General features: G+C 40.9%; 1 protein-coding gene across 1 annotated transcript in view; it reads left to right on the top strand.

The window, feature by feature from the left end:
• SENP1 (SUMO1/sentrin specific peptidase 1) overlaps nucleotides 1-12,710 on the top strand; it is a 78,914-nt gene extending 66,204 nt beyond the window's left edge. Inside the window, exons 12-16 of the mRNA XM_023515367.1 lie at nucleotides 5,829-6,032; nucleotides 7,582-7,661; nucleotides 8,736-8,820; nucleotides 9,342-9,437; nucleotides 11,081-12,710. Of these exons, the coding sequence (XP_023371135.1) occupies nucleotides 5,829-6,032; nucleotides 7,582-7,661; nucleotides 8,736-8,820; nucleotides 9,342-9,437; nucleotides 11,081-11,143 (528 nt within the window). The 3' untranslated portion in view covers nucleotides 11,144-12,710. The remainder of the gene's footprint in view (nucleotides 1-5,828; nucleotides 6,033-7,581; nucleotides 7,662-8,735; nucleotides 8,821-9,341; nucleotides 9,438-11,080) is intronic.
• The last annotated feature ends 489 nt before the right edge of the window (nucleotides 12,711-13,199 follow it).

Here is a 13,199-nt window from a genome sequence, read left to right as displayed (position 1 = left end):
ACTCTACCCAGGGGGACAGTTTGAGGCTTTATCTCAAAAAAAAAGCAATTTAAATGTAAAGATGCAGATAATTTCCAAAAGTACAAGGATGAAAAAAAATCAGATGAACACTGATCAAAAGAAAATGAAGTGATAGTATTACACAAAGTGTATATATATATATATATATATTTTTTTTTTTTTTTTTTGAGAGAGTCTCACTATGTTGCCCTTGGTAGAGTGCCATGGCATCACAGCTCACAGCAACCTCAAACTCTTAGGCTTAAGCAGTTCTCCTGCCTCAGCCTCCCAAGTAATAGGGACTATAGGCACCCACCACAACCCCCAACTATTTTTTTGTTGTTGTTGTAGTTGTCATTGTTGTTTGGGCAGGCCCAGGCTGGGTTCAAACCCACCAGCCCAGGTGTACGTGGCCAGCGCACTAGCCACTGAGCTACGGCACTGAGCCCAAAGTAGATATTAGGACTAGACTAGTTCCAGTGATAGAGATATTTAATGATGATAAAGGGTCAGTGCAAGAAGGTTTAACAAACAAAATATATACGTACCTAGTAACTGAACTTCAAAATGTGTGAAGCATAAACTGATATAACTAAAGGAGAAATAAACAAATCTATGATTATGTTGGAAATTTCAGTGCCCCTCAATAATTGATAGAATAATTAGACAGAAATCAATAAGAAAGTGGAAGACTGGAACAAGTAGATGGGGCCTGTGCACCCAAATGTTTGTATGCCGGAAACACTGTCTCCTTTCTATGCCCTGTCCCATGGGGAGAAGAGAGATAGCTGCAATTATTTCCTTTCTCTTTGTTTTCCTTCTTGGACCCTGTTCTCCCTTTTATTCCTTACTACTAATTTATGTAAATGAATTGGAAAAATAGCAAGCAGACATGTCTCTTTTTTTGGTTCTATTCTTCAAGCCCATATTAATTATTAGCAATTGTTTCCAACTGGAAAAGCATTAAATGTTAGAAATGTTACTCTATTTCTAACTTCATTGGCTAGTGAAAGACCATGAGGAAAAACTCAAAGCAAATATGGGGGACAAGAGGATGGTGAAGGAGGAGTTAGATAGAATCTACATAACAGACTGGAATTACACTGAAGCCACTGTTACCCTGGCAGACTTAATTACCTATTTTATAAGCCTCATCTTTGAAAGAAGACAGATGTCTTTCTATTTAGTGTCATATACCCTGATGTATAGAGAACATTTTCTTGATTAGTAATGGGAAAGTAAGAAGTAAGACTTTACAGGGACGTATAAGGTCATCTGATTTTTATTGCAGAATCAGGATCTGGGACCAAGGGACATCCATTTTTTGTATAGCATTCTAACTTTCAAATGCAAATCTTTGATGGAAATGGGGCATTGGTAGTGCTTATAGCTTGACAGTTATTTCCAAGGAGTAGTTTAATCTAAGTTAAGCTTTGTAAAGAGAGGAAATAACCTCTAAAACAGTAAGTTCAACTAGACAGACCCAGCACTGGGAATAGATTTTCCGTAGGGAACAGAAGCTGATTGTATAAGAAGGGGAAAAGTTAGGCAAAATGAAACACATTAGTGAAAGGAACATGATCTGCCGTGTGCTGTACACGTTTATATGTAGAATGAAATGATCAGAATTAATGTTTTAGTGCCTCTAACATGACTCATTGTCTTCCACATTGTTATGGTTTACCTCTTTGAACTGTTTCTAAATGGAACTAGTCTTTTTTTCTTTTGAGACAGAGGGTCATTATGTCGCCCTCATAGAGTGCTGTGGTATCCCAGCTCACAGCAACCTCAAACTCTTAGGCTTAAGCAATTTACTTGCCTCAGCCTCCCAGGTAGCTGGGACTTCAGGTTCCCTCCACAACGCCTGGCTATTTTCTTTTTTTTTTTTGGTTGTAGTTGTCACTGTTGTTTGGCGGCCCAGGCTAGATTCAGACCCGCCAGCTCTGGTGTCTGTGGCTGGCTCCCTAGCCTCTGAGCTACAGGCGCCAAGCCAATGGAACTAGTCTTGATAAACCAAGGATTTATGTGGCATCACACAGAGAATGGTAATTATTTTCCATAAATGATTCCATAAAAATAGATGTTGCTTGCTTGTCTTTCTCTAGAACTTTAGCAGTAATCATAATAACTTGTTACTTCAGTTTGCATGTGAGAAAAATCCTATGTGCATTTTCACAGTGAGGGAAGCCTGCCTTCTTGATTCCTATGATATTAAATCAGATATTATAAGTGAATGAGCTTCTAAACCATAACATTCAGTGCTGCTGTTTGATTAGTTTTTTGAGGCTTTGTGGCTCACAAGGGTAGATTTAATTTAAAAATCAGAATGGGAAGGCCAAGGTGAAAATCAAGAGAGGTAAAATTGGAAAAATGGCTTTTGTCCCTCTAAAAGTTATCTTGGTCTCTGCTCAGGAGAACTGTCATGTCCAGGACTTTTAGAATATTATTTCCTTAAGGGTTGAAAATGACACTTTATTGTTAGTGAAATGTTTTATTTCTAGATGCATGAGAAAACAGTAGTTTAGGGCAGGGTGTGGTGGCTCACTCCTATTACACCTATCCTAGGGAGGCCAAGGTGTGTGGATTGCCTGAGCTTACAGGTTCGAGACATCTTGAGCCCTAGCAAGACCTCATCTCTAAAAATAGCCAGGCATTGTGTCGGGTGCCTATAGTTCCGGCTTCTTGGGAGGCTGAGGCAAGAGAATTGTTTGAGCCCAAGAGTTTGAAGTTGCTGTGAGCTATGACGGCATGGTACTCTACCAAAGGTGACAAAGTGAAACTCTGTCTCCAAAAAGAAAAAAGAAAGCAATTATTTGGCTGGTTTACTGAATAAGAAGAAAGATACAAATAACAGTGGTCATTTATGTTATTGTGATAACATACAGGAGAAGGATTAATCCTTATTTGAAAACATGTAGGCTTTTCTTTTAAAGAGAAGCTTTTTTCAGCTTCAGCCTGGCAGCTCTTCAAATAAAATCACAAAGGACTAAGACACTATAAACAACTTTCCCATCCCTAAACAGGACTGCATAGACAAGCAGACGCTCATGGCAAGGCTGTGAAGGCAGCAGGAAGGGCAGAGGCAAGCGTGGGCCCCAGAAAGGGTGACAAGTGGACCATGTTGGCAGTGTTCCTCAAGTGGTGCTATATTGGCAAGGCAAACAGTAGCCACAGGGCTGATTTACTTTTAGCCCCTGTTTCAAAGGGAATTTAGGATCTGCTGGAGCTAAGAGAGTCTTATGTATAGCAAAGGCTCTTGCCAAGGGATGTTGCAGGGGCAGGGGGCCTTGTCTTCACAAAATGCAAGCAAAAGCTGTGACCGTCATTGCCTCTCTTTCATCTTGAGTACTGTGATCCCTTCTCTCATTTCTTTTTCCTTCATCTTCAGCCCACCTCTTTGAGTTGACATGTAGGATTCTTTTTGTTCTCTAACTCCTGGCATTTTGGGAGATGTGATTATGTCTTAGCTGAACTCTGGCAGTTTCCTTCATTTGGATGGAGTAATAGCTGAAAGACTGAGGGAGAGACTTGTATCGAAATGCTGCCTCAGATGTCAGATTACACATTCTCAGAAAGTGGGAGGGAACATGGCCACCAAACTCCTTCGTACTGGGGGAAATGAAAAAGAACCCAGACCACTCCTTAGAGCTAATTAACTAGTTGACCTTGGAGGAGGCCATTTCCCTGTCAGTGGAGAAACCTTGGTTAGAGGCAGCATGAGAGAGGGATTCTCAAAAGAAGCAGATACTGTAGTATCTGATCTCTGGTTCTCGGTTCCTGTTCAGCCGTGCTGGTCTTTAGCTTTCTAGTGCACTCTTTCATGGTGGAAAAAAACTCAGGCTAAGTCCAGCTAAACTTTCTTTGTTTCTGGAACTCTTTCCTCCTGAATAATAGTCGTGTGTAGCGTGACACTCATTTGTGTCATCCTTTTTGGTTTTTAGGCTTTAGGCTAAAGATTCCAGAGGTAATACCTGTCTGATAGGTCCCTAAAGGAGCTTTCTCCTTGGTCACTTTCACCTCTCCTTTTAGTCCTCACTGCCTTTTATGCTGTCTGCCCCTGGGGAAGGTTTGCAGTGACTGGCAGGTCCTCTGACTATTCATTTTTACCTTGGACTGAAGGGCTTAGCCTTATAATGCAGCTACCATTATGGGATAGGTAGAAAGCCAGAGGAATTAATCCCTTCTTGTTAAATAACATAGTTCACAGCCTGAAAATCCATGCTTGCTGGGCAGTTGCTACTGCACTGGTGGGTGGCTGCCTTCACAAACCTAGAGGCATCCTTCAGTACCATTATGTTCAGATGCAGAGTGAGACTGAAAACCTGGATTTGAGAAATACATAATTCTAATTGTCTTGACATCGTTATTTTAAAACAACTGAACTCTGAGTTCCAATTGTCTGTTGAGCATCACACTGGGTAGAGAATTAGCTGCAAACCTGTGTCTTCTGGACCTGCTACTCAGTCACAGGAGCTGCGGGCAGAACAGTGTCTTTCTTCAGTCCTAGGCACCTCCTCCCCCAGAGCTCTGCCTAACGGTGAGTGCAGTTTCTAGCCACTGCCTCGGCGTCCTCATCTGTGGGCTCTTTCTTTGCTCTAGCCCATGCTCTGCTGTGTTCTTGGCAGTGCTCCCTGCTGCCTATCCAGTATGCAGTTGCCTGCTCTTGGGCAGTAGCTCATTGCTCTGGCATCCTGATGTGTAAATATTTGTCAAAGAATGGGGGCATTTTCCCATTCCCCAAAAAGCATCCTGAAAAATGTGCCTGTTTTCTTAGTCATATTTCCAAGCTGTGGATCAGTTAGCCCATTCATTCCTTGCAGTTGACAGACACTGGCCTGGCCTCAGCTGGCCACATAAAGTAAGTATGCAGTAACTTCCGGCACAATAACTTTCAAGTTTTAGTACCAGAGAGTCCTGGACCTAATAGAACCGTAGACAATATAGTCACTATTAGAGAAGACGTTTGTTTTATTAACAGAACTCTCCTCCCAGGCATTTTAATTTCTTTCACTCATGCTTGATATTGAAGACTTAGAGGAAATCAACAAAGATGAGAAAGCTAACCATAGAGATTACAAGGGAGAACTTTGCTTTTTGTGTTTGTGACTTTAGTTTTAGGTTTCATATAAGGTAGATGTTTATACATTCATGTCTGCCTCTATAAAGATGACGTTGCTGCTGGACTATTGTCAGTTTTTAGGTATTTTTCCTGTATAATTTGTCCGATCACTTAGTTCTACTTGAGACCAAAAATACTTGGCCTCTGCAAGATGGCTCATTAGGCTGAAAAGTCAGTGTGTAACCATGGAGCAGAGTTTTCTATTCTTGTGCAAAATCAGGTACCCTCATATTGGGTTTGAAGTCTTGTTCTTACCTCAGTTAACAACTAGGTTCTAACAGAGCATAAGGTCTATTTAAATTGCTCACACACCTCCAATAGATTAAAGTAACTAATGTTTTAAACCACTGGCATGCCTTCCTTTCCTTTTCTGTTAGCTTCACCTTCTAACACCCCTTTCCCCCTCATTGTTCAGTCTTTTGATCTAACTGTCAGTCTTCTAGGTCTGGCCAGCATCTGCCCATTTTCATCCCCAACCCCATAATATACATACACCAACTTTTTCTCTTCTCGTTGCTTACAACCACCGCAACCCTCTCCCTTCTAGTCAGAATTTGATACAGGGACATGAAGCTGTTGAGTGTTGAAATCTTAATTCAAATGACTAGGAAACAATGACATAATGCTGTTCATACATTAACTGCTTTTTCCTTATATAACTTTGAAAGGCTTGTGTGCCACTTCTAACGTATATGATTTCTTCCCACAGATCATCAATTTCTACATGAATATGCTGATGGAGCGAAGTAAGGAGAAGGGATTGCCAAGTGTACATGCATTTAATACCTTTTTCTTCACTAAGTTAAAAACGGCTGGTTATCAGGCAGTGAAACGTTGGACAAAGAAAGTGGATGTGTTTTCTGTGGACATTCTTTTGGTGCCCATTCACCTGGGAGTGCACTGGTGTCTAGCTGTGAGTACTACTTTTTTTTTTGGCAAGTTTTAAAAGAAATCAGTGTATTGTATAACCCACAGAAGGGTGGGTAGTGAGTAGTAGTTCTACATCTTCACTTGATTATTGAGAAGAGTAGTGTTTGAGTGAGAGGTTGGCTGAAAGTCACATAGATCAATGAACTTCCTATCCAGGATAGGAGATACTAGATTTTGAAGAACGCAATGGAATTTCCTGTTCTGAAAATATTTAAAAGGGTTATCGGATGTCTAAGTAACCTCAAGGCAAGGAATGGGGAGAAAAAGTAAATGCATAATGATGCTGCCAACTTAGATTCTGTGACTCTTATTTTGTGTAATCACGACCTGCCTTGCATACTTGGTAATTTAATATTTTTTATGGCTGGGCGTGGTGGCTCACGCCTGTTGTCCCAGAGCTGTGGGAGGCTGAGGTGGGTGGATCGCCTGAGCTCAGCTGAGTTTGAGCGGAAGACCAGCATGAGGCAGAGTGAGCCAGAGTGAGACCCTGTCTCTACAACAACAACAACAACAACAAAATAGCCCGACGTTGTGATCCCAGCTACGGGGGTGGGGAGTGGGGTGGTGGTGGCGGCAAGAGAATCACTATAGGAGGAAGAAGTAAAAAAAAGAAAAAAACTTCAAACTAAGATAAAGTGAAAGCCAGCAGAAATTGAAAGCAAAAATTTAAAATATATATATTTTTAAAAAAATACTTTTATGACTGAGGCATGGATGCGTTAGTTTAACGTGTTAATAAAAGTTTAAGCTGAGTGTGCTGGCTCATGCCTATAATCTCAGCACTCTGGAAAGCTGAAGCGAGTGGATTGCCTAAGCTCACAGGTTTGAGACCAGCCTGAGCCAGAGCAAGACTTCATCTCTAAAAACAGCCAGGCATTGTGGTGGGCGCCTATAGTCCCAGCTACTCAAGGAGGCTGAGGCAAGAAAATCTTTTGTTGTTGTTGTTTTGTTTTTCTTAACAGCTAAAGGCGCTGCAAGAGAATCTCTTGAGCCCAAGAGTTTGAGGTTGCTGTGAGCTATGATGCCCAGCATTCTACCAAGCGTGACAAAATGAGACTCTAACTCCAAAAAAATAAATAAATAAGAAGGAAAAAGAAAATGTTTAAAAGTTATTTCATAATCTATTTTGAATTTCATTTGAAAAGCATAAAGCCAAAAGGAAATTCTCAAAGAAACAAAACCCAGAATCTTTTCAACATCTCTCTGAAACTATGTGGAAATAATCTCGAGATACTCAATTTACAAACTATGAAGAGGATGTTGTTTCTTCACTGTTGCTCACCTTGCAGGGAGAGAACCTGAACCCTAGAAAAAGGTTTCAGGGCAACTAATTGATCAGCCCCATTATAGTTTTGTGTAAATAACCCCTCATTCTTCTTTCCTTTACAGATTAAGCATGGTGTAATACAAAGTATCAATCAAACATGACAATTTTGCAGGAAGTCTGGAAAGCTTTCTGGGGCCAGGAGAGGGAAGAGCTGAGAAACCAATTTTCTTCACGTTATAAACACAGATTTTTTTCTTATTCCCAGGTCGTGGACTTCAGAAAGAAGAACATTACCTATTATGATTCTATGGGTGGGATAAACAATGAAGCCTGCAAGATCCTTTTGTAAGTATGGAATTGTATATAACCCAGGCAGGGAATACAGGACTGCTACACTTCCTCCTGGGCTATGCCTGCCTCTCCCAGCTCCAATTAAGGCCTGCTCTGTCAAGCCAAAAAGAACATAACCCCTGTCCCTAATACCCAAGCTCCTTTTACTGACCATTCCTCTTGAGTAACAATAAAAAGTTGGACAGAGAATTTGGTGTCAGGTAAATGCTGGTTTTTCAACAGTTGAAATTACTTGTTTGATACCTTCAATGGGGTGATTAATAACAAAAATCTTCATATTAAGTACGAGTGGATATTTTACATTTGAGTATGAAGAGTTTAAAAATAATACGATATCAAAATATGGCCTAAAAGAGGCATTTATGTCCTAGTTCACTAAAATATAGAGTGGCTATGTAGATAGATATAAGAAGCTACTTAAAAATTGTTTAATCCAACCTTCTGACTTTTCAGGTGAAGAAACCAAGGCCCACAGAGGTGACTTGGATTTGCCCAGGTCCTGCTTTTTATATGTAGCTGGGAATCAAGAGTGCAAATCTCTTTCTATCCTACCTGTTTCTTTTTCCAAAACACCTTTTCCTCACTATACTTCTATTATAGCCAGAGTGAGGTAGCTTTGGAATGGTGAACAGAGTGTGCTCTACAGGAGGTGTGCATTCAGTGAACTGTTGAATTGAATTTTCACACAAGAAAACCAAGCCTAACAATAGTAAATAAATACCCGATGTTGCTAGAGAAACAGTTTTCATTCATTAGATTGAGTTCTAAAGGACCATATAAATCAAGGAAATGAATTAAAAATTGTTACTCAGGAGGAATGGTCGGTAAAAGGAGCTTGGGTATTAGGGACAGGGGTTATGTTCTTTTTGGCTTGACAGAGCAGGCCTTAATTGGAGCTGGGAGAGGCAGGCATGGCCCTGGAGGAAGTGTAGCAGTTCTGGATTCCCTGCCTGGGTTATATACTGTTTTACTCAGAAGAGCAGATGAAACTCTTCCTAAGGATTGTCAGCCCCATTCTGCTGTCCTCTGTTCCCCACCACTCAGCTCATTCTCTCCTAATACCTTTAGGCAATACCTAAAGCAGGAAAGCATTGACAAGAAAAGGAAAGAGTTTGACATCAACGGCTGGCAGCTCTTCAGCAAGAAAAGCCAGGTACATTTCATCTTGATGAGATGGAAATTCCAAGAGTAGGGTGTTTGGGGAGGAAAGGATTTTAGTGCTTGTTTCCTCGGGACCTTACTCTTAGTATTTAGCCTGACTGCAGTTTGGTTGTTCAGTTCCTCGTGGTAGACAGATTAAGCCATTTGTGAGAAAACAGTAATGTGTTTCTTTTGCCAAACTAGGTTTTCTAAATGCCCAGATATTTTGCTAAGCTTTTTACTCCTGTGGGAAACATTCACTGATTATTTGGCCCTTGGGGGAGGGACCACTTTGTACACTCTAAGGGGCCATGGAAGTCTAAGAGATTCTCTTGTAGGATCAGTATGAAGTACACAAACCTGATATTGAAATGCTGGTTTTCTTTGAATCTCTTGTCCTGAAGTAGACCAGGGTCATCTGCAAAATTGATGGAAACCTGTAAAAATTTATATTCTTTGGTTCTTATTTTTAATCTATGAAGGAAAGAAACTTAGAAAGATGTTGCCTTTTTGTTGCTATTGTTGATCTTTCAGGAAATACCACAACAGATGAATGGAAGTGACTGTGGGATGTTTGCCTGTAAATATGCTGACTGTATAACCAAAGACAGACCAATCAACTTCACACAGGTGAGCGGAGCTTACCTTGTTTCCAAGCTGCCCTATAGATGTTTTTCAATCCATTTACTTTTCTTGGGGGCCTCTACCCTGACCTTTAACATTCATTAGCCTGTGACTCATAATACTGGTGGTTGTTGCCTGAGCCACATCAGAAAGGAAAGAAAGACCATGCTAGGCCCTGTCCTAGGTAATAGTACATCACATATTGTAGCAAAGGAATCCTGGTGAAGAGCAGAGGCTTCTCTTCCCATTTCTCTCACCTACTATAGATCCTGAAAGAAAACAGAGAACTGGGATCAGAGCAAATTTTCTTTGGTTTCCTTGCATTTAGTTCCCAGTCAGCTTTTGGAACAGGCCACACCTTGATCTCCTAGTGTAGTTGTTATGCTGCCCTCTCACTTGATGGAGCTGGTCATTCTTCTCTTAGTATATGATTGGATTGTCCATGTAGTCCTTCAGAGACTGAGGTGGATTGAGACTGAGTGGTATCTAGATTATGGCTTATTCTGACAGTGTTTGCCATTTAATTCTATTTGTTTTTCTTTTAAGAGACAGGATCTCACTCTGTTGCTAGTCTAGAGTGCAGTGATTGTATCTCTTGTAACTCCTGAGCTCAAGTGATCTTCCTATCTCAGCCTGTGTGAGTAGGTAGGACTATAGGCACATGCTGTCCTGCCCAGCTAATTTTTAAATATTTTTGCAGAGATGGCATCTTGCTATACTGTCCAGGCTGGTCTTAAACTCCTGGCCTCAGGTGATCCACCCACCTCAGCCTCCCAAAGTGCTGGAATTACAGGCTTCCAGCTGTTGAAAACATGTGCTCCCAGCCCTCTGTTCTTATAAAACCCTTGATCCTTGCCTTGCCTTTCCTTCTGTAAATAAACCTGCCCCTGGCCTCCATTTTACTCTTTACTTCTGTTTGAATCAATGGCTTTACCAGATTTTTCCACCATAGTCTTTTGTCTAGACCAGACTGAGCTGACTCTTGAAGTTCCCTTAACTTTTTACCTGAAAAGTGAGTTTTTAGTTTTAAGCGTTGGTTTCATATCCTCTTAAAAGTTCAACTCAGAGGCTTGGCGCCTGTGGCTCAAGCAGCTAAGGCGCCAGCCACATACATCTAAGGTGGCCAGCTCGAATCCAGCCCGGGCCGGCCAAACAACAATGATGGCTGCAACCCAAAAAAAAAGTAGCCAGGCGTTGTAGCGGGTGCCTGTCCTCCCAGCTACTTGGGAGGTGGAGGCAGGAGACTCCCTTGAGCCCAGGAGTTGGAGGTTGCTGTGAGCTGAGATGCTACGGCACTCTACCCAGGGGGACAGCTTGAGGCCCTGCCTCACAAAAAAAAAAAAAAAAAAATTCAACTCAGAGACACCATTCTCAAAATTCTTGGAGACATTTGGGCATAGCCTGAGGACTCCTGGGTATGTCCAATATGCCTTCTAAGGCTACAGCAATGGAGCAGCAATAGAAATAGCAGTAGAAGAATTAATGGAATGGAAAAAAACCCCATATAATCAAGAATGAACAATTTGAAAAACCAGAAGTATGACTGAGACTATGTTAGTTGAAAACTTTGAGAATTAAAGGAGGATGGGGAAAGAAATATTAGGTCTGCATAAAATAAATGAAAATTAAGGATGTCTCTGTCCCTGCAGCAACACATGCCATACTTCCGGAAGCGGATGGTCTGGGAGATCCTCCACCGAAAACTCTTGTGAAGACTGTCTCAGCAGATACCTTGTGAGGGACCAGCTCTTTGTTGTCTACAGCCAGAGACCTTGGAAACAGCTGCTCCCAACCCTCTGTTCTTGTAAAGCCCTTGATCTTGGCCCAGGCCCTGGCGAGATGCATTCACAAGCACATCTGCCTTTCCTTTTGTATCTCAGATACTATTTTTGCAAAGAAACTTTGGTGCTGTGAAAGGGGTGAGGGACATCCCTAAGCTGAAGAGAGAGACTGCTTTTCATTTCTTCAGTTCTGCCATCTTGTTTTTAAAGGGCTCCAACCTCACTCAGTCCCTAATTAGGGAACTGAGAAGAGCTTGGAAAGAATCTCGGTTTCATATAAACTCTTGTTGTTAGGCCTTACTAGGAAGTAGGACAGGGCATGGGCAAAAGGTAGAGATAAAAACCACCAGCATATACATGCACATATGTGTACACACAATTTTCAGGATGTGTAGTCAGGAATGTGACTGTAATCTGGACTTTGGGGCACATGCATAAGTCCTGCCTCCAGGATTTTTACTTTTCCTGTTTTATGTCCCTATGTGAAATCATCTGCTTCTGTCCAAGGCTGTTTATTATCTGTAGCTTCATCTCATCCTGAGGCACAGCACACAAGTCCTGGATGGACCCCAAAGTCCCAAACAGCCTTTTCCTTAAGAGAAGGGGGTTTGCATGTGCTAACAGCACACGTCATGGGGCAGACCTGCCCCGGGAGCAATCCATTGGAGTGACAGAGCGCTACTTTTGCTGCCGCCTACTTCTGACCAAGAAGAAGGACCTCAGTCTTTAGCATAAGATTCCAGCTTTGGAGGAATGCAGGTCTAGTTTGGTCTGTGGCTAGTTTAAATATGTTTCTAACCACAGATAATTTCATATATATATATATAGATACACACACACACATATATATATATTTCACAGGGATATGCTTTTTTTAAAAAGACTGAATGTGTTCACCATTTAGCCTGTAGATTTATTTCCATTTTCCAGATTCCAGCACACACAGATCCCAGCCCCTATGTAGGGTGTTTGTGGACTTGCTAATGGAATATTTTGAGGCCTGGATGAACTTTGGCTTAGGGATAGAGGTTACAGAGGGAGGTGGGGTTTTCAGCTGAAAAACGGGTGGAGTTTGGACTGATCAACTTGAGATTTAAAAACTGCTATTCCTTTTGTTCTTTCTAGCATCTCCCCCCAACCCTCTGAGAGCTTCTCAGGCTTAGATAGTGAAATGATCCAATGCCAGTGTCATTTTGTACTTAAGTTCCAAAATAGGAACATTTTATACTTTTTTCTGTATTGTTATAGGTAGTTTTGTATGAAATCTTTTCTCCTCTCCCCTTGTACCCCATTCTTTCCAGCATTGTGCTTTCTCCTTGGGCTTATTTGAAAATTTTACTCTGTTTTATACCAAGCTTGTTTAGTACATTTTTCTATGTTTTACCACAAGTTACAATTTGAAAAGAAAACTATTTTTTTTAAATATTCCATTGTTAACTGAATGTTACTGTTTCCACTCCAGCAACTAGATGTCCTACCTTTTTCATAACTGCCTGCCTTTGGGGGGAAGACTATCTTTTGTGTGTTTTTTCTTTTCTTTCTTTCTCTCTTTCTCTTTTTGTTTTACTTTCTTTTTCTCTTTCTTTTTGATAATTTCCATAGGAAATAAATAGCTTTCTATATGAGTTGCTGGGGACTTTCACATTCTCTTTTAGAAAGTTAACAGCATGCAGACCCATTACAGGATTCCTGGAGTATTATTTAATTCTTGGTACTTACTGTATTTAATTGACAACGCAAGAGGTGGCATTATGGTGTATATTTGGACTATAAATCAGAAGACTGAGGTTTTCAAATTCTTTCACCGTTGTTTGGTGGACTCAGAATAAGATACTTCTCTGTATTTATTGTTTTTCCAATTTGATAACACCTGTCTTACTTTCCTCATAGACTTTTTGTACAGACCAAAGCAACAAATATTATATTTATTGCCATGTATAGCAGAAAATGAAACATGCAACAAAAGCACTTTGAAAAATATATAAGG

The sequence above is a fragment of the Otolemur garnettii genome, unplaced genomic scaffold (assembly GCF_000181295.1).
Source record: "Otolemur garnettii isolate 467f Iridium unplaced genomic scaffold, OtoGar3 scaffold00070, whole genome shotgun sequence".
Taxonomy (NCBI): Eukaryota; Metazoa; Chordata; class Mammalia; order Primates; family Galagidae; genus Otolemur; species Otolemur garnettii.
This window is presented reverse-complemented; position numbering and strand designations above follow the sequence as displayed.